Here is a 24,054-nt window from a genome sequence, read left to right as displayed (position 1 = left end):
GGGGGTTCTGAGAGATATCTCTTTTAGAGAATTTGTGGGGCTRTAATAGCTAAGGGACAGATCTCTGAAAGATCATCTTGGTAATGATCCTGCGAGTGTCAGAAAAGTTGAGACTCTGGGAGAGCTGTAAGAGATTTTTTGGCTGCTGTACACCCAGGGGTGATCCAAACAATCTAAAAATCCTGGTCCATGTCAGCTGTGGAATGGCTAGCCAGAATTTGTTGTGCATAGGTTGAAGCACCTTGTATRAAGAGTTATATTTTGTTCACATAGCGGGGCTGATAAATAGGARTTTAGAATATCTTTTATCAGTAGTCACASACCATCTTTAAAAAATGCTGTTTTCACATTTCTTTCATTTTTAGCTCTGCTGTTCAGATTGGCTTAGAAGTCAATATGTCTTTATATACTTTGGAAGATAGAATTTCAAATCTTTCTATGGTCAGTGGAGTGATTTACTAAAAACCTGCTGCAARTTTTAAATGACTCATCTTTTTTATATGCCTATCTGCATTTCAAAGTTGATAAAGTGATCAAAGTTCAGTTCCTTAGCTTGTGTACTTCAACTTGTTCTGATCTTGTTATGTTCAAGATACACTTAAAATTACAATACTCTGTACTAGGTATGTGTCCTCTATCATGCAGTGATCCATTTCCTCCCATAGGTAATGTACATTGTTCCTGCTCCTCCCATGGGGTCATTGGGTCTGATCCTGTTATCTGTGATTTGTATCTCTGTTTTGTGCAGTATGCAAACCAGAAATAAGGGAAGTTCCTTTGGAGAGCCTGCATATGGAAAAGGCATGCTGAAATTGCCCAGAAAGGTGTTTATTGTGGTGGTGGTTTGTGGGATGGTATCCTGCCTCTTAGACCTAGATCAAAATCAGTAACTTCTTGTCAGACAGTTGTGGAAAACTATAATTTGGCAATCAGGTTGGACAATATTGAGCTCAGAATTTTAAATGGACAATATGTTTGTCCTTACGTTCTTTTCATGAAATAGTATTAAATTTTTTAGATTCCATTCATTGTCATGAATGTGTGGAAATACACGTCAGCTGCTGCAGCTTCCTTTCCAGCTGAAATAAAGCAGGAAGCTTGTATTATTGGTTTGCCAGTTTGGCCAAATACAGCAGCTGAGTGTAAACAGATGAAGGGAGGTAGCTGAAATGAGGCAGAAAATAATGCACAAAAAGTAGCAGCACAGACTAAAGTAATGGGAATAGTGCTGTGAGCAGGTGTTGGAGGTCATCTGTAATCTTAACATAATTGAGGTTGGGGAGGACTGAAATTAATTTCCTGTAAGGCCTCTAATCTTGGGAATGGAGTTCCTTTACTCACTAACGGGAGGCAGAGATCAAGGCATTGGTAGGGAACAATAGGCAGTGTCAGATCAGATTTTCTTCAGAAGTCAGTAAATGTATGTGTGCAGTGGTTTTTAATGAGTGACAGGAATATTTTRAAAATGTTGTTYTGTCTTTATGTTGTGCAGCCAGAGTGCAAAACCAAATAATTCTATGTAAACAAACCAGAAAGGAATGATAAACAGACTGGTTTAAACCTGAAGGGATGCTTTGTCAGACGCAGACCGTTAAGTGGTAGTTTTGTAGTGCCTTTAAAAGGCTCAGATGCTGTTGTAGCTACCTGGTRTGGCTTCCTGGATCAGTCACTGAGAGGCAGGGAGTGAGCACAAGTTGCTTCTCTTGAAAAGGAGCAGCAAGGAGTGCTGCAGCCTGTCTGGAGCTCAACTTACGGTTCTCAGGATCACTGAGCTCCAGCAGTGAATTCAGGATAAACCTGAAATCCTGCAGCTCGGAGGTGTAGAGTCCTGAGTGCTCTCAACAGGGGTGTAAGTGGGAGCTCTGTCCCTACCATCATGTTTAAAATAGCTCATGGTCATATAAGTGAGCTGCTTTGTGGCTTTTTTATTTTCTATGCTTATATTATCTGCCATATATAGCACAAGAGTGCTATAAAATGACAGTAGAAAAGAAAAAAAATGACAATTTTAAGTTATAGTCATTTTAACTGTATGCATTTRAAAGTCCATTCTGTCATGTTATGCTGTTAATACAGTGTGACACATCAGGTTTCTCATTTTCAGGTTCTTATTTTTTAAGAATTTGGGCTCTTGCAGCAGTGGGTGCTGCCTCTGGTAGTTCTGAGAGCAGGGAGAAGGGTTCAATTAATCCTTGTCTCCTCCTGTCTCAGTATTCTACTTTGTTCCAGATATTTTGCTTTAAATTATTCTTTTTTTAGAAATGACTTCTCAATTTTCCTGTGTGAGTCCTGAACTGTGTTTCYAGGAGATCTCTTCTGCTTTTCAGACAGTGACTTGATTCAGTTTCCTCAAAGAAAATCGCTTCTTCAAATTGATACGTGTAGTTATTTTTTTCTATGTAAGAGTGCATTAGCAATTGGAAGTAATAACARTCTTTAATGTTTGTATCCTGCTGTGTTTACATGAGTTGGAAAACTCACYTCTCAGTTAGGTTTGTTTTAAAACCTCTATACATTAGGCCAAGGGTAAACCTAAATAAAAGCAAGTAAAAAGACTTTGGCAGGTGCTGATAATGGTTAGTTCTCAAATATTTTTGTGCCCTCTGAAAAAAGAAATGGATCTTATTCTCTCTCATTGAGAGAATTCTCTTCCTCATTGAGAGGAAAAATGTGCTTCATTTGGCCTGTTGAATTAGAGCAGGAAGGAAAAGCTCTGAAACTCATCAATGGGGGGGTAGCTTTGTTGAAAGTGTGGAATGCATTACAAATTGCTGTTGATTATTTCAGGATTCTCAGCTTCGTCAGAGTACAGCTTACAGTTTACATCAGCCTCAGGGAAACAAGGAGCATGGCACTGAACGCAGTGGCAGTCTGTACAAGAAAAGTGATGGGTAAGTACTGCTGCRGTCTGCTGGGAAAAATAATAGGTCCTAAGAGCTCAAGCAATGTAATACAAAATATATTTAAAACTGTCACCTTTTTTTTCTCTTTAAACTAGAATCAGAAAAGTGTGGCAGAAAAGGAAGTGCTCAGTTAAAAATGGTTTTCTTACGATTTCCCATGGTACAGTAAGTATTTGTTTACAGTATTTTATGTACATGGTTGCTAATATAAAAAGGCAAGCTATGCAGGTCTATATTTATAATTTAGAATTAGCTAGATTCCTGATGCAGTGTTTTCAATATGAGTGATATATTTTTTTAAGGCAGCATTTTAGAAATATATAAAGATGTACACAGTATCTAAAAATACATCTATTTTAATACTCATGACTGTTAAGGGGAAAAAAAGGCTTTTTTACCAACTACTTAAAAATACAAATTCTAACTTTTTTTTTTAAAGACATGGTTGGGCATTAAATCATCTTTTAGATATGAGTTAACTTTTTATATTTGCAAGATAAACTGAGAGTATGCTGAATCTATTTTCTCCCACAGATTTGCTACTGTATGATAGTTTGTTAGCTCCTTAGGAGTAGCTGTTGGGGAAAATCAACTCTAAAAACTATTTCTACCAGAATGACAGGAAATACAGTTACAAATTCCTCTTTATTACTACTACCAATATTTGAACACATTAAATATAACTATTAAACATTTGTTAAAATGCTTTCATGGTTTCGACCTTTTGCACTTGGCTTTCAGTTTGGTTKTGCTTTCTGTAACATTTTTTGATATTGTTTTCTCAAAACCTTTGAGAAAGTTTCTTAAGGCAAAAAATAACTCAGTGACAGTATTTCCCGTTCTGGGTCTAATAAACAATCCTGTTTCTTGGTCCTGTTATGAACTGTTCTGTTCTTCATCCTGTTATGCCTGTTGCTATGACTACAAGTTGACCCTAGCAGCAAAAACGAATCAATCTCTCATTTGTGCATCTAACCACAAGCTGCTGCCTTCAGAATTGAAAGTCAGGAGTTAAGGAGTATAAAGCCAAGCCTGCAAAGCAGAGTCATTACTATGGCTTTGGAATTGTCTACTTGTTTATCCCTCTTCTCATCTGGGTGTGTAGGAGTGTGTCTTTGTCAGAGGAAGTCTGTAGATGTGTTCTGTGCTGGTGCCTCTGTATGCTGTGGTTGTGTTGATGTTGGACATGCTGTGCTGGTACCAATAGGAGTGTAGCTGGGGGAGCTTGGAGCTGGCAGAGGGTGCAAAACACACTTGTGGAGCAGAATTTGAAAACTTTTCACATGCAAGTACAGTTAGTGAGTCTATCAAGATACGGTTTTCTTCTCTTTTTATAAGCTGTCTACCAGATGGTCCGACCTTTTTAGAAGCAGTAAGTTCCCACTGAAATTAGTGGACCTGTATCTGGAAATCAGTTTCCAAGGTAGATACTCTAATGTGAATTTAGATAGGTGGGTTTCACAGGTTTGGTCTCAATGTTTTTATATTACAACATTAGAAAAGTCTTTTCTTGTTTTAAAATACACTCCTATAAGGTATTTTCTCTTATTTGCTCACCTCCCCATTATATAATGATAGCAGACTTACGTTAAAAATTAATGAATGTTTCACAGACACTGAAACAGGTAGAAGTGATTTTTGTTCGTTAAAAGTTTTCTGGCTGCTCTGAATGTCTTCTGAGAATTCGGAAAGGGCAACATTGATTTCCAGACTTCTCAGGATTGATATCTCCTGGTCTCTGAATTATGGTATGTTGTTCTCTCATCCCAGTGATTCCTCGAAATCTCAGAAATTCAGTTATCAGTTTTGTTTTCTTTTCAAATATGAATTTGTAAATACTTTTCTTTAAAGGCTTAGTATTCTTCATGGATTTCTCTTCTTTGGTCATGTAACCTCTCTTTAYGAGGGACTGCTCTGCCAGTTAGTCTCTATAACAGCTATCTTCAGACAATTGCAGGTGCTTAAACTTGCCTGCCAAGTGCTCTCCTGATGGATGGAGTGAATCTGTTTGGTTCTCTGTCAGTCACGCAGCTGTGACTGCATGTGCCTGCCTGCATTGGCCTAGGTGCAGAAGTTATACTTTTAGAAACAAAAGCTTCAAGAAGCCAGCATTCGTGCAAAATAATGGATGAAAAAACAATGATAGAAGCATATTGAACCATGTGATTAGGAATTCCTAAATGCTTTCCAAATCAAGAAGTCACAAGACAAAAAGATTTCAGAAATAATAGATTCCTCAAAGTTGGATTTGTGTTTAAAGAACATTTGCTGGTTGTCTGCAAAGAAAGGAATATAAGACAGACTCATTACTCAATCATTTTTTGTTGTTCTTTCTTTACTGCTGGAAACTTTACCATGATTATTAACAGGACAATTTGAAGGCAGAACAATAAGATTTCATCTTTTTATTCTGAAGTTGTTCACTGATATCCAGCAAAAATGCATGATGAAATCAGCCAACCAGTCTGTTAAGTGGACTTAATTGCTCATGCCTTTCAAAAAAATCAGCTCTGTATCATGGTACTCTGTATCATCTCAAAGGCCTAACTTTTTGATTCCTACACTTCTGTTTGTTGCAAGAACAGATTATAAATCAGTTTTGCTGGATAGAGGGTTGCCATTTCTGCAGGAAGGAACATGAATTGATGCTCAAATCTGTGTATGGCATAAAAGGTGGAAGCACATCTTTTCAGGATGTTAGTATGTTAACACAGGCATCCAAAAACTTAGCACTAGTCTGGAATCTAACTTCCTTAATCAGAGACTCAATCAGGAAAGTGAATCTCAGAGGTTTCAAACAAGTAGTGTAATAGTAGTTCAATATTTGTTAGTATTTCCCAAGTCTAGTGTCTCCTAATCCTGCCAAGTGTCTGAATTAGTGTGGCTGAGGAACTCACACAGCCTTGCCTCTCTTTGTCCTTAAGCTTCAACTTCTCTCCAGGCAGCACCTGCCATATGATGGAAATGTGTTATCCACAGGCAACAGGCCAGGGACACTGGTGGAGATGAACTGTTATTCGGCTGTGRGATGGAAACATGAATGAGGTGCTTTCAGCCACATGCAAAGGGTTTTTACTACCCTTGTTATTTGCTGACTTCAGGTTAGGAGTTCCTCAGATAAAAGCTCAAGAATATGTAAGATTCCAAGATCAGCATATTGGAACAGGATATGTTCTTGTTGCAGCCATTTCTTTGGGTTCTCAGATGCTATGGAGATATGGAGTTCTTCTGCTGCATTCTCGTGTCCAGCGGGACAAGTCCTGTGTGCATTGGTCCTTCAGACCTCTGAAGTATTTTACTGCATTCATTTTCAGCTTTGTATGTCATAAATTAAAGAAAACTAATTAGGTCCCAAATGCACTTCAGATCCAAAGGCCTGGGKTGAGGGGATTCTCTCTTAACTTGAATTGCATTTTTATGTTCTCATAGAGCCTGTGAGAAAGGTATATATGAGTTGCCCAGTGTCTATATAATTAATAATTTATAAATATTTATATATAATTTATAACTAAATAATTAAAACTGTATGCACTTCTTCTACTTCTTCTAGTAAAAGAAAACCTGGAATTTGAAAAGCTATTTATTAAGTAAAGAATACAATGCAATGGTCAATAAATTGTCATCTTGCTGCCTCCAAAACCTCTCTTGGGTATAATTTGTTTTACATTGACCAGCAAGTGACCTGCAGGTTTATTGTKTTAAAGCTTGCATGACTTTGTTTTGTCTGCTGCTTATGCTGGGCAAAGCATGAGCCTGCTATTTTTCAAGGACACCATGGTTTTTTTTTCCTAACAGGAAAAAAATACATAATTGTTTCCATTCTCATATTTGTCCATGGTTTTGATTTTTTTTTAAACTGGTCTTCAGATATAATGATCCTGTTCTTCTTTGGTCAGCTACATTGTTATATCAGATTTTTTCAAGGGAATCTCTAATCTTTTGACTTGTCCCTTGTTTTTTTTTTTTWAATTAAATGTTTTCATCAATGATTCATAAGAGATTGTGAGAATATCTAACTTTTTAAAATTCATTGCAAGTTAACTACATTATGTGATAGTACTATTTCATTTGATAATAGTTGATGTTTAAATCTTATTTTAGCAACTTAGCCTATTAATACTGTTAGAATGCAACAARTGTGGTAATTTATTTGTGAATATTGCTATCTTTATAATAGTACTTCCCTAATTGTTTTAATTACTATTTTTAGCTATTAATATCTAGAGCAAAGGTTCACTAGTTAAATCTGCTTTTTGATTTAATTATTCTAAAAGAAGAGCAAACCTAGTTATCAATTGTAGGAAGTGAAAGCCATTCCTCAAGTCAAGGTTGCAAACATGTCTTTCTAGGTCATATCCTATGTCTGTAGAGCAGGTAGGCTAAGGAAAAGAAGAGGTTAGTGCAGAGGTGCTATTTGAAAAGCCTTTTTAGYCTTTATGAGTCTTTTAAAATGCAGGTTCCTTGTGAATTTTGCTTTTAGTAGAACATTGTCACTTTCTATTCAAAAAGGAGCTGAAATAGCTTAGAGGAACTTGATTAGAAAACATATATCATTATAAAATATACTTTATTTCATTAGATTTTTTAATAATCAGATAGCTCAGTTTAGTTTTACATATGTTTACTGCAAGACTTCTCTGCTCAAACAGCTTACTTTCCTCATGTCCYTTTACTAATTTAAAAATAGAGCATTTGTTCTAAACTGGTTATCTGGGGGCTCCTTAAATGCTAAAGACATTAGAAGGAGTCAAATTAGTTAATTATTGAAAGCTAAACAAGTAATTTATAAAAACTMGATGTCTGAGAGTTAGGGGATTAAATGTTAGGATGAACCTGTCTCTTTTCCTTACCCAGTTCCTTCAGGTAAGTGTTTCTGGTTAGTGGTAATCAAAGAGATTCTACCCTTCTTCCTTTCAAAATTCTAGGGTACATGTAGTTACCAGGAAATAAAATAGTCAGATACAAGTAGTTTACAAATGGTGATGCAGAAGGAAACATTAATCAAACCCTGGGTAATTTAAAAATTAAAATGTTTTCAAAATTAAACAGCCATTTGTCAAGTCTTTTGGGCCAGTGAGATGTTCTCCTGAGTTGCAATTGCAGAGCTCAGTCAGTATTGATGTACTAAAATGTGTGTGTTTTRTCATAGGCTAACCGACCTCCAGCAAAGCTCAATCTGTTAACCTGCCAAGTGAAAACAAACCCAGAGGAGAAAAAATGCTTTGACCTCATATCACGTAGGTTTGTTGTTCAGGTCTTTTTACTTGCAGCTCATAGCCGAATTTTGCATTGTTTCTTTACATGTGTCAATAATCCACTTGAACRTTTTCTCCATTTTAGGATGATTCCCTTTATAAAATGCCCTTCCTATGACAATTTGACGTCTCAGTTATTTTAACACAATGCAACTAACAGTGCCTATTTCTTTGGAAAACCACATGTTTTAAAAAGCTGTCTTCACTCTTTTTTTTCTATATAATTTTTTGCTGTCTTAGAGTAACTATTTTTTGCTGTGACATCACTCTTCATACTAAAAATGTCCTAGCTGATCATCTTGAAAAGTTACAACTTCTGCACAAGATCAAAAGATGCTTTTAAAACTTTTTAAAATTTAAGTCTGGTGGTTGCTATTCAATCGTGAAGAAAATACTGAAAACATTTTTTGGTTTTGTTATCTCATAATAGATATAAAGGTGAGATAAAGAATCTGCATGTTAAACCCACAAAAATGTACTAATTTTTGGATCAGAATGGGACAATATGAAATTGTGTAGTAGAATGTTTCCTTTGTTTTCTCACTAGGATATTTTACTGAAATATATATCTTGAATTATCTGGGGAGAAGAATATAAAAGTATTCCTCATTTGTTCCTTTAYTGAAGCATAAAGTTCTGCATTTGTAAATGTTGATAATGTGAATGGATCAAATGCCTGTGTGCAACATACAGCTAATTCATTTCAACTCAAGCAACTGCTTTTCCCTGTTTACTTTTGCACTTTCTTTCTTTCTTGATGACCACATCATGTTTTGCTCAGTATCAGCTTACTGTAATGTTATCACACCCTTGACAATGCATAACTGGCCTCTTAGCCTTCTYCAGATGACTTTGTCACTTCGTTTTGCTTTTTGCTGTAGAGTTTAAAAAAAATTCCTTGTTCTTTACAAAATRCAAATTGCTGTATCATGGCAAGATAAAATCTCTATATAACACTTTCCTTCTGTTCTTTTATATATCTTCACTGTCTTAATATTTTCCATGYGTGAAGCTATCTTTTAATACTCTTTAGCCTGAATATTTTTCAAACTTTAGAAATTTTCATCTTAGAATATCTTTTTGCCAGTGGTTTTACCACTGTCATTTTCATCAACTATTCTCACTCTGAGTCATTAAACTGTATCATATCTCATTTGCTCTATAGACTTAAAATATATTATGCCTTTTTCTGTAATAGTACACTATGACAACAATGCTGAGAATTAGAAAAGTAATAGTAAATTGAAAATTGTGAGCTTGATTTGATTGAAACAGCTTGGGGCTTATGCTGGTTGTAGTTTGGACTTCAAGTCTGACAAATTTGTTTTGCCATTTGTGATTACGGAAGTTTTAAGAGCTCRTTTGGACTCTTTAGATCTTTCTTGCATACACAGATAAACTCAAATATGGACTCTATATTTGACTCCCCTCCTCCCAGCAGAACTTTATACTTGTGATTACTGAGGTTATATCCAGACCATGGAACATTTCCATTGCTCTCCTGCTGCTCACGTGATAAAAGCACAGCACTGAAGAAAACAGCTTCTGTTTAAAATGCAACAAGMCACCTTGTATAAACATGGATGAAATCATAGATGAAGTGTAGGTAGTAAGAATGAAATTTGTTAAATAGACCTTTTGTCTGTCAACACACTCCAGTGATGAGACTAGAGATCTCAGGAATCAATTAATTTTAGATTTTGTTGAGAGACTTCTGCGAGATGAGTTTTTCACTAATTTTTTTTAATCAGTATGTGAATTATTTATTGTGCAGATGACAGAACATACCACTTTCAAGCTGAAGATGAACAGGAATGTCAAATGTGAGTTACTTTGCTAATTTTGTTTTTGACACTGGTGTTCTACTGAGACTTACTTTGAACTTCAGAAGTGCCAAAACACTTAATAGCAAAATATTACTGCCATTTTAGATGGACATCTGTGCTACAAAACAGCAAAGAGGAAGCTTTAAATAATGCATTCAAAGGAGATGATAACACAGGAGAAAATAATATTGTCCAGGAACTGACAAAAGAAATTATATCTGAAGTCCAGAGGATGACTGGAAATGATGTTTGTTGTGACTGTGGAGCACAAGGTGACTCAATTAAGCATATTTCTGATTGGTAAAAATTGTTTGTCTCATTAGAATATTTAAGCTAACGTTTTATGCGTTCACTTTTACTCATTATCTCACAAAAATTATACACATAATAGAATGTGCTAACAATTTAATGAAGCTAMTTTAGTGAGATTGATTTGTTACATGCTTATTGGCAGAGAGGAGAAAAGTTACTAAGAAGTTTTTCTTTTTCCCATGTATTTTGCTTATATAAATCAAGTGAACTTATGTAAGATATGGGTTAATAATTAAGATATAGGTAAAATTGAGCAGCTGTAAGTTACTYGAAGCAYTTGCTTAATAAACCTTTTTTCYTTTTTTTGTATTTTATCATGTTTGACCAAGGGAGACAGGGAAAATGTCTAAGGCTGTACTCATTTTGAGAAGAATGCGCCTGCTGACTATGGTTTGCAATGCTGGTTTTGCTGATCAATGAATTTCTACTTTAATACTCTTCAAATTATTTTTTAAATTCTGCTGTTTCCTGTGTTCTTTTTTGTTACAGCGGCACTGCAGGAATTAGGGTTTTTTTTATGTGAAACTGTAGCTGAAAATATCAGATCTGATGYTGTATGCACTTTATAAATCGATAGTTATTTCCAGCAGTAGATACTATATAAGACTACAGGAASAGTCAATCCTGATGTCTTAATAAAGAAGAGTGTAAATGGCAACTACCAAACCTTTATCAAACAAATTAATTACTAAGCTTTCTAAATCTTCAGAAATCAACTACTTGGCTGGAAGATGAGGGAATGATGTAGTAAATGCAAAATACCAGGAGAAAAGAGAGGGATGAGCCTTAGTATCTTTGAAGTAGTTGAGTGAGAATYTTGTAGTGTGTGCTCTATGTGTACTTCTGAATCACTTCTGCTTCACTTAGTCTAAAGTCTACATTTGAAGTACAAAAGAGCCCCCATCCTGTAAACATTGTTATTTCAGTTTAAACTGTGCCTGTACTCGCAATTGCAAATGTGACACCATTATATTGGTAGTGGGAAAATGCAGCTCCTGAAAGTTGTTTGAAAAATGGCAAACCAATGGAGTGGTTGAGGAGGTCCCTTGGATAGCAATGTCCTTCACGAAAAAAAAAACAAACTTTTCCTCTTCCCTTCTTTCAGCATTAAAAAAAATCCTGGTTTTGTTTCCAGGTAGAGTGAACATAAACACACATATTTAAAAAAAGAGTAATATACAAGAATCTTAATTTACATAATTTCATTTCTGTATACTATGTTTTCTAGAATGAAATAATTGCCTGAATAAATTTCAGTTCTGTGGATGCTTTCTGTTTCAGATCCTACCTGGCTTTCAACAAATTTGGGAATTCTAACTTGCATTGAATGCTCAGGAATCCATAGAGAACTCGGTGTTCACTATTCCAGAATGCAATCACTTACATTAGATGTGCTGGGAACATCTGAACTTTTGGTAATCAAATTGCTTTTCTTTACTTAAAAATAGTGCTGTAAAATATTTTAAACACAAGTATATTTTTGTCACTTTAGAGAGATGTTCCCATTCTGAAGTTGCCTCTGGATAAACATAATTTAATAAAGCTTCTTGAAGTTTAATGGAACCTTCTGGAACATAGTGTCCTGTAAACGTTTTTTTTATCTTAGAATCCAAATTAGTAGAGGTTTCATATTTTTGTGTTTTCAAGTATTTTTATCCTTGGTTGCTTTTTAAAAGAACACAGCTGTTTGACATATAAATGTGCCGCAGATTAAAAATTGAAGGACTTCACAAATACTTAGCCCATTAATTATTTAGCATTATTTTAGAAAAGAACTTTAATCCCCAAAGGAAAAAAATGTATTCAGCTTTGCTGCATTAAGAAGTTACCACTTTTCAACTGCTCTGTGACAGTTCATATGTGTATTCTTACCCAGTACTAAGTATTTGCATTTATTGTATGAACTGGTGTCTTGATGGATTATTCTGCAGTTACTTGTTTTTGTTCTAAATCCCAGTTGAAAATTCACATCCAAAAAAGTATCTGATCTGTTTGTTATCGCTGACATAGTAGCAGATCAAGGAATCAGAAATAAGGGGTCCCAACTCTCATTTTCCCTTGTCTTCCCCTTTTTATGTGTGTGGCCAATAACTGAACRTGTTTGTTAGTGAGCTGTGGGGTTTTCTTTTTTAACAGCTTGCAAAGAATATTGGGAATGCTGGATTTAATGAGATAATGGAATGCTGTCTGCCAGCTGAAGAGACAGTCAAACCTAATCCAAGCAGCGATATGTAAGTAAAGGGCCACTACATCTGAGAAGGGCAGGCATTTGGTTTAATATTGGTAWGGGGCTGTGCCATTATGGTTTGCACTGGCAGGCCATGAAAGATGTGTRATGTCTTATTTATGGTCTTGTAACCAAGGAGAAACCTTTCTTCTGACGCTTTGCATGTCTGTGTTATTGAGTTTTATCTGACTGTACCTTCCCTAATAATAAGGAATATATTACCAACWCTTTGAATCATGGTTTGTGGGACAAAAACAAATTCACCGTGACTTGTTGGGTACTTTAAAGACATACAAGGATAAGGATTCAAATCAAARCAATTAATGTTGTGCTATTTAAAAACAAAACAGAAATTGTAATAAGGTGAACATTTGCCTGAAAGATACAGATCAGTGTTTAGAAACTATATCTAGGACCGAAGGCTGTAACTGTGTGGAATGAAGACAGAACATTTAACTGAATTCCTCGAAAGCACTGAGCAGTGATGGCAGAGATACAGCAAGGACAGCTGCCTGCTTGGCTGGATGCTACTCATCATAAAAGAGCTAGTAAACAATGCAGGAACAAACCCGCAAGAATTGGCTCTGAATGAAGCTGATTTTATCATGTGGACTTGGAACATTCTCACAAAACCAATGCTAAACAAGAAAGTTTGGATAATTTTTGACTACCACTGTCAGTAATAATGCAGGGTATTCATAATTAAAATGGCTAATAATTTTAGCGTATGCTAAATCAGTATAATAAGAACACTTACAAAAATTTGTATTTAAAAAAATAATTTCCAGTTTGATACCTCTGCTTATGAAATTTGTGGCTATTTTTTTTGTAACAAGAACCTGAATACTATCAAATGCTTTATGAACAGGAGTTATCCATTGATCCAGTTTATTTTTATTTATTAGGGTTTTTTACTTCTTGTTCATTATATAATATCTAAATGATGATGTATGACTTTGTTAAATGTCTTCTGTGCAATGCTGTGTACATCTCTAGAGCTGGTGAGGAGTTACGCCTTTACGAGGCATGCAAGCTCCTGTCTTGCTCTGATGGGAAGAGGAGTAGATGTCTTACTACATCAGCATCAAAAGTGATAACTGGTGCTGATTCAGGTGTACTAAGTTTTCATCTCAGTTTAGAAATGTAACTAAAAGCTCCAACACATCCTCCCTGTTACAGTTGTGGTGAAGAGATTAGAACATATCACTGCTGTGTATTCAAATTCAAGGCCTGGATAGTCTGTAAACAGGGTATTTCAAGGCCTGGATAGTCTGGGCAGAAGTATAAGATAGATTTATTTTCTTTATTCTTTATGTATTTATTTTTATAAATTTTTTTTTTTGTAAAAATGTTTTAAAATTTTTTTAATCTTTTAAAATTTATTTTTTGTTCTTGGTATCCCATGCCTTCCATCCGTTTCCAGCATGTGTAGGAGTACTGAGTTAGGTAAACATAAACCTGCAAGGAAACATAAACCAGCATTATGAAGCTTTGATGTATCTTGAGTACATATAACTCAGTATTCTTGATCTCAGCATCATCACAGAGTATGGAGGGAGAAATTCATGGTCTGTCTTCGTATTGGATACTTGATTCATCTTCTGTAAATACATTTCATACTTGAAATATGAGAGTGCATGGTTGCATGCATATTTAAAAAGAAAAATTATCATAATGAATTATTTCAAATGACTTGCATGTATTTATGGAAATGCTAATGTGTGTCTTCTGCAGAAAGTTATAGAAGTAAATCATATTCAATTTCAGGAATGCAAGAAAAGATTACATTACTGCCAAGTATATTGAGAGAAAATATGCAAGGAAGAAGCATGCTGACAATGCAGCTAAATTGCATGCTCTTTGTGAAGCAGTCAAATCAAGAGACATTCTTGGATTAGTTCAAGTGTATGCTGATGGTGTGGATCTCACAGAAAAAATTCCACTGGCCAATGGCCATGTAAGTGTTGTAAATTTTATTAGGCAAATTGTTGTAAGTGCAATATGCATTCATAAATTAAAAATTATTTGAAARTAACTTCTGAAACACTGTTCTGAATGCATGTCCCTTTAATGATGTAATGTAACAATAACAAGATACTAAATAGTTTAATCTAAGGTKGTTTCCAAATACTATTGTATTTGAAATTTGTTAAAACATTAAATCATTCAATAATATGTTCGTTTTYAACCWATTTATTTATTTATTTACTTTAAAGGAATGAAAGGGACACAATAAATCTTCACCAATGTTTTAATGGTAGCATGTTTGAATATTTTGAAATTTTTAAATTTCAACATGTTTTAATTGATTTAATTAATGTCTTACTAAAATTCTGCTTATTCTTCAGAGGAAACAAATGTCTTTTTTCATTTTTGTTCTTAGGAGCAAGACGAAACAGCRCTGCACCTTGCTGTTAGATCAGTTGATCGAACATCCCTTCATATAGTTGACTTTTTAGTGCAGAACAGGTAAGTGTATGGAAAGCTAAATATTGACATTGCTTTTATGTCAAGTAATACAAATATTAAATAAATACAAATACTATATTACTAAAGCTGTATTTACCAATGTAATGTTGTTCTTTTAAAATCTTCTAATGAGAGTGGTTTAATAATAYAGAGTAGGAAATTTAATTGCCTTTCTTCTTTCTTGTACTCCAATAGYGGCAATCTAGATAAGCAAACCTGTAAAGGTAGCACAGCCCTGCATTAYTGCTGTCTAACAGACAACGTTGAGTGCCTCAAACTGCTGCTGAGAGGGAAGGCTTCTATTGAAATAGGTAAAAGGGTAAAGTGTACTTCGATTTCCTATTTGTCATTGCTTCAGATAAGAAACGGTGAAGTTGGAATAAGTGCATTTTATAATCTTCATTATTAAAGAATTAATATTTACTGTTTATTCCAAGTTTTACATTTTTTTAAATATATGACACTTTATTTTTAGATTGATTTAGATTTTTCATTGCTGTTTTKTTTCATGACTCACTCATATATGTGTGGCATCTTGAACTGCTACTGCTGGTCATATTCAGAGGGTTGATATGAGTTGGACCTAWATATGAAAGAAAGAGATGAGTTTTAGAGTGTGTTGGTCTAGTACTTCACTTTGTATCTGCAGGTTTGTCTTTAGTAATSGACATGGTAATGGTGACACCTCTCATCATATATTTCTTTTTTTGCTTTAATATAGCAAATGAAGCAGGAGAGACACCACTTGATATAGCTAAACGTTTAAAACATACCCACTGTGAAGAGCTGGTGAGTATTGTGTCTTTCTATATGTGCATTTCATGTCTGAACACTTAACAGTTTAGAGTTGAATATTCAGTGAATATATTCCAGACGCAATAGTGGTGTGCTAGAAGTAGTTACATCCTTAGAAATAGTTATATGCTTTATATTTAGTTATATGACTTTAAGAAGAAGACACTACTTTTCTTCAGATGCATGGGAAATGCTTGTTTTTGAGGCCAGGGGGTGATTTTATTGAGCTATTAGTCGCAGATCCACAAGTAAGATTCCCTGAATAGGTTTTCAGATGACACTAGGTTGGGTGGGAGAGTTGATCTGCTGGAGGATAGKAAAGTTCTGCTGGATGGGCTGCAGTGATGGGCTGGGGTCAGCAGTATGAGGTTCAGCGAGATCAAGTCCTGTGTCCAACACTAGGTCACAACAACCCTCTGCAGCACTACAGGCTGGGGRCAGARTGGCTGGAAAGCTGCCTGGTGGAAAAGGACATAGAGGTGCTGGTCAGCAGCAGCTGAACATGAGCCACTGTGTGCCCAGGTGGCCAAGAAGGCCAATGGCATCCTGGCTTATATCAGTAATAGTGTAATTTACAGGACCAGGGCAGTGATYGTCCCCCTGTACTTGGCACTGGTGAGGCCACACCTCGAGTGCTGTGTCCAGTTCTGGGCCCTTCACTACAAAAAAAGACTTTGAGGTGCTGGAGCGAGTCCAGAGAAGRGCACCAGAGCTGGTGAAGGGTCTGGAGCACAAGTATTATAGGGAGTGGCTGAGGGAGCTGAGATTCTTTAGGTTATTGAAAAAAAGGCTCAGGGGGCCCTTATAACTCTCTACAACTACCTGAATGGAGGCTGTAGGCAGTTGGGCATCTGTCCCTTCTCACAAGTGACAAGCAACAGGATAAGCGGATATGGCCTCTGCTTGCACCAGRGGAGGTTTTGATACAATAGTAAGCCAAATTTCTTCTGGCAAGGGTTGTCAAGCATTGGAACAAGCTGCCCAGGGGAGTGGTTGAGTCACCTTCACTGGAGGTRTTTAGAAGTGGTGTAGATGTGGCACTTAGGAATACAGTTTAGTGGTGAATGTGGTGATGCTGGGTTCATGGTTGGACTTAATGATCTTAAAGATCTTTTCCAACCTAAATGATTCTGTGAATCTAAGTGTCTGACATGTCCTTGAAATCTAATTACTAAAGTACTTTTTATGGACGAAGGCCATTTTTTTGTTGCCCAGGGAAGTTGTGGATGCCCCACCATATTAGTGGGGTCAAGGCTTCTTGATAAGTGATTCTGATTCAAGAAAGACTGCCATTGCAGTTAATTTCTTTGAATTGCAATTTCTAAATCAAAGCGAATAGGCTGTGGTGCTTCTTGTCAGAAAATGGAGAATGGATSTACAATGGTTATTGAAAGGTCTACTTGGTTTTGATTTATTTATGTTGTATGTGGTAGTACAGCTTAATTCTTTAAAGTTACTTCAGTGCAGTAACTTTCCAGATCACTGAAATCAAGATTTTTCCTATATGTGRCCCTTGTTTGGTTTTAAATATATTGTTTTAAAATAAATACTGCACGTAATGTGTCAACAGTAATCTTTTCTTCCTTAGCTTACTCAAGCACTGTCAGGAAGATTTAATTCTCATGTTCATGTAGAATATGAATGGCGGTTACTTCATGAAGATCTGGATGAAAGTGATGATGATGTGGATGAAAAGTTGCAGGTTTGTATTGACATTATTTTTACATACATATACATTATTTACATATGTATGTGTAAGTGAAGTGTTCACAATTTTCTCAGTAACTTTGCTTTTCACTATAGGTATGAAGACAGTGTGAAATAAAGCTCTGTAGTAAAATGCAGTAGTTTAAATTTTTGTTTCTTAAATTATAGTTAGTCCTGTTTTTCCTCTTAAAATGTGACCATGTGGTGCCAAATTATAATTAGCTATATGTTATAATTTTTCAATGGAGTCAATAGTTGGTTTCAATACATCAGGAATATTTAGATCTGCTGATCGTGAAGCAGATCTAACATGAACTGGGGAAATTCCTCTGTTGCAAAATACCATTTTTACAATACTGTGTATGCAGTRCATTTTTACAATACTGTATGTGATTCTTTTCCCCGTGTCCTGTCTCCCTAGTCCAAGATAGCTGTTACCTTTGGTGCTTGATTTGAACAAGTTAGCACCAAAAGGTGTCATAGACCCTCACTTTCAAAGCACAGTTGCTACCTTCTGAGACTCTTAAGATTGTTCCTTAGAGTTTTTGGTATCTGTGGAAAAATCTGTAATCTGTGAGCTGCTAGATACAGTTCTTCTGCCTGAGCTTTCATACTCTGTCCCCATATTTATGTATTGATATATATTTTGGTCACCCTCCAGATAATAACAATAGTAATGATGATCATTTTGATAAAGCAGATTGAAACCCTTAGGWTCTTTAGAACTTTCTTCATTGTTGCCAGTTGCCTTCTGCAATTGAGTGTTATTTTTCTGACTAGTCCCTGAGCTCCATCTCGTATAGAAGGTATCTGCTACTCAGCAGTGTGGTTAAAGTAATGAAGCTTCTACTTCGCTGCCCACTATTAATAGGTTTATACTTCAGGGACTTTTGAAAGGAGATTAAGGACTATTAATCACAGAGTAGTGTCTGTGATTGTTGTTTGCATGGGTGAATACTGCTGTTGCTTAGGATCACATCAGAGTTTTATTTATGTCAGGCTATTGGGTTTGTCTTGCTGCTATGACAATTGAATAGGTTTTGTAATTTATGTCAGAAAAGGTCATGCCTGAAATTTTAGTTCTTTTAGTCCAGCGTATTTAATATAAAAGAGAGTCTAACCTAAGACAAGGTTAAGGCAATTCAAGTGGTTTCTGCTGTTGTACACAGTGGCTGCCTGATCCTACCTCAGCTTTTGCCTCTACTCTGGCTCACATTTGTCCCTRTATGTACTAAGCTGCTTCAGTTTGGTGAACCAGTGAAAAGCTGAATCATCAACTCAAAAAAGAATTTACTGCTGGTTTAGAAAGTTTAAGGAAGTGTGGGCTGAGAGTGGAGAGGTCAGGGAATGGAGAGTGTCAGCCAGTGAGGAGTGAGGCTGCTAAACCAAAGTAAGGGTAGGAACTATCAKGTACATCATTATGATAAATCTTGGAACTGTAATGCTGTGCTATAACTCTAAAGGCCTTACCTGACTAATACAGAAATAAGCATTGCATGTATTCATCAGAAAATCAATTGCTTGTTAGTGATACTGTTGATGTAAATCTTTATTCTGCCTAAATGTTATTACTATAGATGGCTATTTTAATTTCTTACAGACAGTATGTCAGTGTGGTGTGTTTATCTAACACTRTTTCTGAAGCTTTATTTATGCTCTCTGGGCTGTGGATTGTTAAAGCCCATTCCTGTACTAGCCACATGGATTTGTAACTCCAGCTATTTTAATTATAATTCGRTAACAATAATGACTGTGCCTGCTGTTGAAACAGGAAGAATAATGCTAAGTGCAGATGATTGCTGTAAATCTCAAAGACAAATAATTACATATCATTTGATAATGTGCATGGGATGAGCAATGTTCCATCCCAGCTGCYTGTTGAAGTAATCTCCCAGACTTATCCAGTGATACTAGTGAGCTAAAAAGAGTTCATGAGAGCTTTTGGCTACTCATTTATTGTAGGCTGAGCTACAGATAGAATAATCAGATGAAATTGTGTCTGGGTTTTGAGATCTTTTGGGATTTAACTCTGCTGGACTTTAGATGAATCTTAGGACCCTCAGTTGTTTATTTAGTTTTGAAAATATTGCTGGGTATTTTGAAAATATTGCTGGGTAGTTTGCAGTGAAACTTTACTTGATCCAGTCTAAAAATCTATATTGGTTATCTATAGAATTATAGTCTTGTGTATATAGGCATACAGTATTATGCTGTAGAAGTGTACGACAGGAGAAATGAGAATATAATCATTGTTTTGAAGTGCAATTCACCTTTAATGTTTTTTGCTGTGTTAATGTGCATAGTTACTTTGTTTCAAAGAGGGCAGAATGTAGGATTTAGGTTATGTATTWAAAGCAACAAAAATACATTTTGGAAGCCATTTTTTCTTTCTAGAAATAAGTAACTTCCTATCAATTAATAAATAAAATGAGTACGACTAATGTGGTAGTGATAAGTACTTCTGTTCTTGTGTTTAAGCAACCCAGTCCCAACCGGAGAGAGGACAGGCCTGTCAGCTTCTACCAGCTTGGATCAAACCAGCTGCAGCCTAATGTGGCATCCTTGGCAAGAGATGCAGCAAACATTGCTAAGGATAAGCAAAGAGKATTTATGCCGAGTATATTACAGAATGAAACATATGGAGCTATACTCAGTGGCAGTCCACCTTCCATTCAGCCTGCAGTACCTGTTACAAGCAGTGCACCTCCTCTACCTCCAAGGAATATTGGCAAAGGTACTGGAAAATATTATTGTATAATAAAAACATTATTATATAATAAAAACATTTTTAAAAAATCATTAAATTTTTAGGTTTTCTCTTACAGTTATTTTGCACAGGTGAGTATTGGGACTGTCATTGACCTCATTTTATACCCTTGAAGTCAATCTACATAATATGTTCTGAGTTTGATTTTTGGTATACCTTCAAGGCAGTACACAATAGTGTTTGGGAAAAAAAATACCAAATAACTGCACCAGAATTAAACCATTTATTAAAAGGAGGCCTGGAGTCAATGTAGCTTATCAATTTTTTTTTGTTATATTCAATCTTTTCATACTTCTGTTTCTTGAAGATGTCATTGTCAGAGTTCAGTGTAAAGATACAATTTCAATGGCATTTGCCTGCTGTGAAAATTTGTTTTAGACYGCAGAGAATAGAGAGTGTATGCAGAACATGAGATTTTAACCTTGCAAAGTCTTCTCTTTATAAATACATGCTTCAGCGTGGTTGAAATACAAATGTGTCATGATGTGGAGAGCTGGATGATCTTAGATACATGATAACTGACTGAAAATATAGCTGCCAATTACTGGTTGTCTCCAGATCGTTAGAACAATATAAAAGTATGTGTCTCATTCTGATTTAGAGGGTTGTGTGCTTGCAAAATCTACCATTAAGGCTGATGCTGTGAACTTCATTCTAATCTTCATATGTAATCTGTTTGCATCATAATAAAGAAGTGTAGAGAAATCTGTATAGGTCCTCTTTGTACAGGTCATATTCAGTGTGTTTCATTGTTTTAATACCTTTATTACTCCATCAGCTTTCATGGAGGCTAAATTTATGTAAAAGTCCATTAAAGAAAAGTTACTATTAAACGGTTACTATTAAATGGTTTTGTCTGGTGCTGTAATTCAGACTCCTKAGAGGAGATATGATGGGGAAATGCCTTTGGGAGCACTGTGCATAGGTCAGTGCRTAGGACTCCACACATCAGTGATTGTTCCTGACATGGCAAACTGATCTCCTGTGTAGTGCGAAAAGTCAGTTATGGAATGGCTGCAACATAAAAAGGGGTAGAAAAACTGAGAGCAACAGAACAGAATGATAATGGGTTACTTGAAAAGGGTAGCATGGGACTGGGGGGAGTTTAGTAGCATGTAAAACTTAACTGAGGTAGGATTACTTTAATCTAATGTTTCACATGAACACTAAGCTTAATATCTGGGCAACATTTCTTTACTTGATGGAAAGGAATGTTTTCCCCACCAGAAAGGAAGATTGACACAATGAGCTTGCCTGGTTTGTTTAACTGTTAGGTTCTATATCTGAATTACTAATACAATGGAATAGTTAAAAAGACTGTTTTACACTTCGGTATTATTTTAATCATGGCCAACCATGCTGCCTTACCAACAGTTTGCCCTTGATTAAATTACACATTTCAAAATGTGTCTTTTTAATTTCATTCCCAACCCCAAACTTCTTGGCACCGTTGCAATACTACTCATGCCTTGAAGACATGCAGCCTGTCTTAGATTATTAGCTCATATTCTTTACTCTAGCAATGTATTAGCCTATATATATATACWTAGTTAAGAGCTATAATGGTGTCATTGATCTTAGCTTCTTGTCGATTGCTGATGTTGTTAATGTAATGCTTATGGTGTGTTATTACTCCTTTATCCTCATAGCTTTAGGCTGTTCTCCAAATCTTCTGAGCCTTTTATGCTTTTCCTTGCAACCTAATATTTGTTCATACTTTACTCTGTTTCATCTTTTCTTAATATGATGCTCATGTGCCAACTAGGGAGAAATGGTATAATATGTGCAAATGACTGGGTTTATGAAGAAAACCTGTAGAGTATTTTTATGAAATGAGGAGACAGCTCTTCAGAGTGAAGTCATTTAGGAGACTCTGAAGAAGTATTTTGTGATTGTTTTGTGGCTAGTTATTTAAGTTTCTTGCTTGAGTGAAATTCAGTTTTACAGTTTTTAAGTCAAAACTGATGTTTCACTTTGAGTCAGCAAGTATGCTCATGCTTGTGGAAGAGTGAGGTCCTTTTCTTGCAGTACTCGAGAAAATTACAGTTATCAGTCAGGGATCAAAGGTGGCAAGACTTGCCTTCTGTCTTCTGGCTGAGAAATCTGTATTTCMAGTATTTTATAATACCAGCTTTTTCAAATATTGACATATTTTAAAGTAATGCCTGGAGACAAATTTTGCTTAGGCAAAGTGTTAGACGTTTCTGGGTGAAGTTTTACTGTGTAATTTTTAACACCAGACTGGTTTCTGCTCTGGCATTCCATCAGGATGCAGTGAATATAGTTATTGAATATAGTGTTGCTGAACATAGCAGTCTAGCCACAGCATTTCTGAAAGCACGGGTGTGAATATTAACACTGTGCTTAGGGTAAGCAATAATAATAATGCAGTATTTTCCTCTCTTTTTAGTTCAGCCTTCAGTTCTTGGCAGTGGTATTCAGACAATTTCTTCATCTAATGCAATATGGAAGACAAATTCTTTAGGAGTGGAAAGTATAAGCAGGCAGAGGTCTTCATCAGATCCACCAGCTATTCATCCCCCTGTGCCGCCATTGCGTGTAACATCTACAAGTATGTTTCCACTTTCCCCTGTTTTCCCTTCTACTGTATCTAATCATAGTTGGCTTATTTTTCCATTTCCACAACTCATACTTCCTCTTCTGGTGACTGTAGCTTTGGCCTATCGTTTTCCATCCAGTAAGAAACTGTCTTCTCTGATGTTCCARTGAGGACTGTATCGTGTAGTGCAGAGGCAGCAGGAAGCACCATCTATTACTAGAGCTAAAGAGCTCATAATTTTATGTATATATATATATAGTTTCAGTGCTGAAATTCTCACTAGTTGTAAAGGTGAGTGTTACATGTAAGCCTGGGGCTGTGTTCCACATTGTGCTTGATTCATGCAGACCATTGGAATGCAGAAGGATGTTTTTATGTATTGCCAGCTGCACTTGTGGTGGTTTCAAGGATTAAATAGCAATTTTAATTAATTGATAAACCTAGTCTGCTGTTAGCTGTTAATCATWACAGGATTTTAAGAAAAGATSTTCCTCTAARTAAAATTTGGCAGATATTACTCACYTGGTTAGTKTTTCATAAAACACAGGCYGAAGGCCTTGACTGAGCRAATAATAYTAACACTTTAAAAAATATATTCTGATATACTGCTTTAAGATACGACTGACTTTTGTTAGAATTTTTTGCTTGCCCTTTAATGTGTGAATGAATTTAAGTGCTTGTGAGCTCTCCAACTGTGACTAGGAGAAACAAAAAGTAAACCACTTTCTAAAGAGGCCCTCCTTACATTTCATGTAGTAAAGCATTTTTCTTAGGTGAAGTCCTGTAACAGGAGAACCCAAGAAACTAAATGATAAACAGAAATTTAATTCCATATTGCTGTCTAACTTTCCTCCATAGATGTACTTTCTCCAGCACCACCACCTCCAGTGGCAAAGACAGCCAGCATTATAGAAGCTTTGAACCAGCAATCAAAACAGCAGCCAGCTCCTCCACAAACCAAACCAACCCCACCACCACTGCCCCCACAACCTCCTAGCAGAATCTCTCAAAGAAAGCCTATTTCTGGGTAACTGATGTCATTTTAGTATTTGATATACTTCATCGTTTTTAGTAACTTGCCTATTTTATGGTATGTCTATAACACACAAGTCATCAATAAAGCATACATACTTTTGCCAATGATGTGTTCTAGACTGTGGGAATGAACAGAAGGCAGATGCTAAGGAAGCAGATGGCAGGGATTCCTACAGTAAATACAAGACAGCCTAGTGA

At 35.9% G+C, this 24,054-nt stretch overlaps 1 protein-coding gene across 1 annotated transcript in view; it reads left to right on the top strand.

Annotated features, from left to right (window-relative positions):
- ASAP2 (ArfGAP with SH3 domain, ankyrin repeat and PH domain 2) overlaps positions 1–24,054 on the top strand; it is an 83,980-nt gene that overhangs the window by 49,499 nt on the left and 10,427 nt on the right. Inside the window, exons 10-24 of the mRNA XM_057371568.1 lie at positions 2,788–2,891; positions 2,999–3,068; positions 8,053–8,140; positions 9,933–9,981; positions 10,090–10,256; positions 11,578–11,711; positions 12,433–12,527; positions 14,291–14,480; positions 14,907–14,992; positions 15,188–15,303; positions 15,714–15,781; positions 17,376–17,489; positions 19,973–20,228; positions 22,672–22,833; positions 23,680–23,848. Coding sequence (XP_057227551.1) covers positions 2,788–2,891; positions 2,999–3,068; positions 8,053–8,140; positions 9,933–9,981; positions 10,090–10,256; positions 11,578–11,711; positions 12,433–12,527; positions 14,291–14,480; positions 14,907–14,992; positions 15,188–15,303; positions 15,714–15,781; positions 17,376–17,489; positions 19,973–20,228; positions 22,672–22,833; positions 23,680–23,848 — 1,868 coding nt within the window. The remainder of the gene's footprint in view (positions 1–2,787; positions 2,892–2,998; positions 3,069–8,052; positions 8,141–9,932; positions 9,982–10,089; positions 10,257–11,577; positions 11,712–12,432; positions 12,528–14,290; positions 14,481–14,906; positions 14,993–15,187; positions 15,304–15,713; positions 15,782–17,375; positions 17,490–19,972; positions 20,229–22,671; positions 22,834–23,679; positions 23,849–24,054) is intronic.

This window comes from Malurus melanocephalus, unplaced genomic scaffold, assembly GCF_030028575.1.
Source record: "Malurus melanocephalus ecotype Western Australia unplaced genomic scaffold, MMel_1.1 scaffold_6, whole genome shotgun sequence".
Classification (NCBI taxonomy): domain Eukaryota; kingdom Metazoa; phylum Chordata; class Aves; order Passeriformes; family Maluridae; genus Malurus; species Malurus melanocephalus.
Note: the sequence above shows the minus strand (reverse complement) of the source record. Positions and strands in the feature narration are given on the sequence as shown.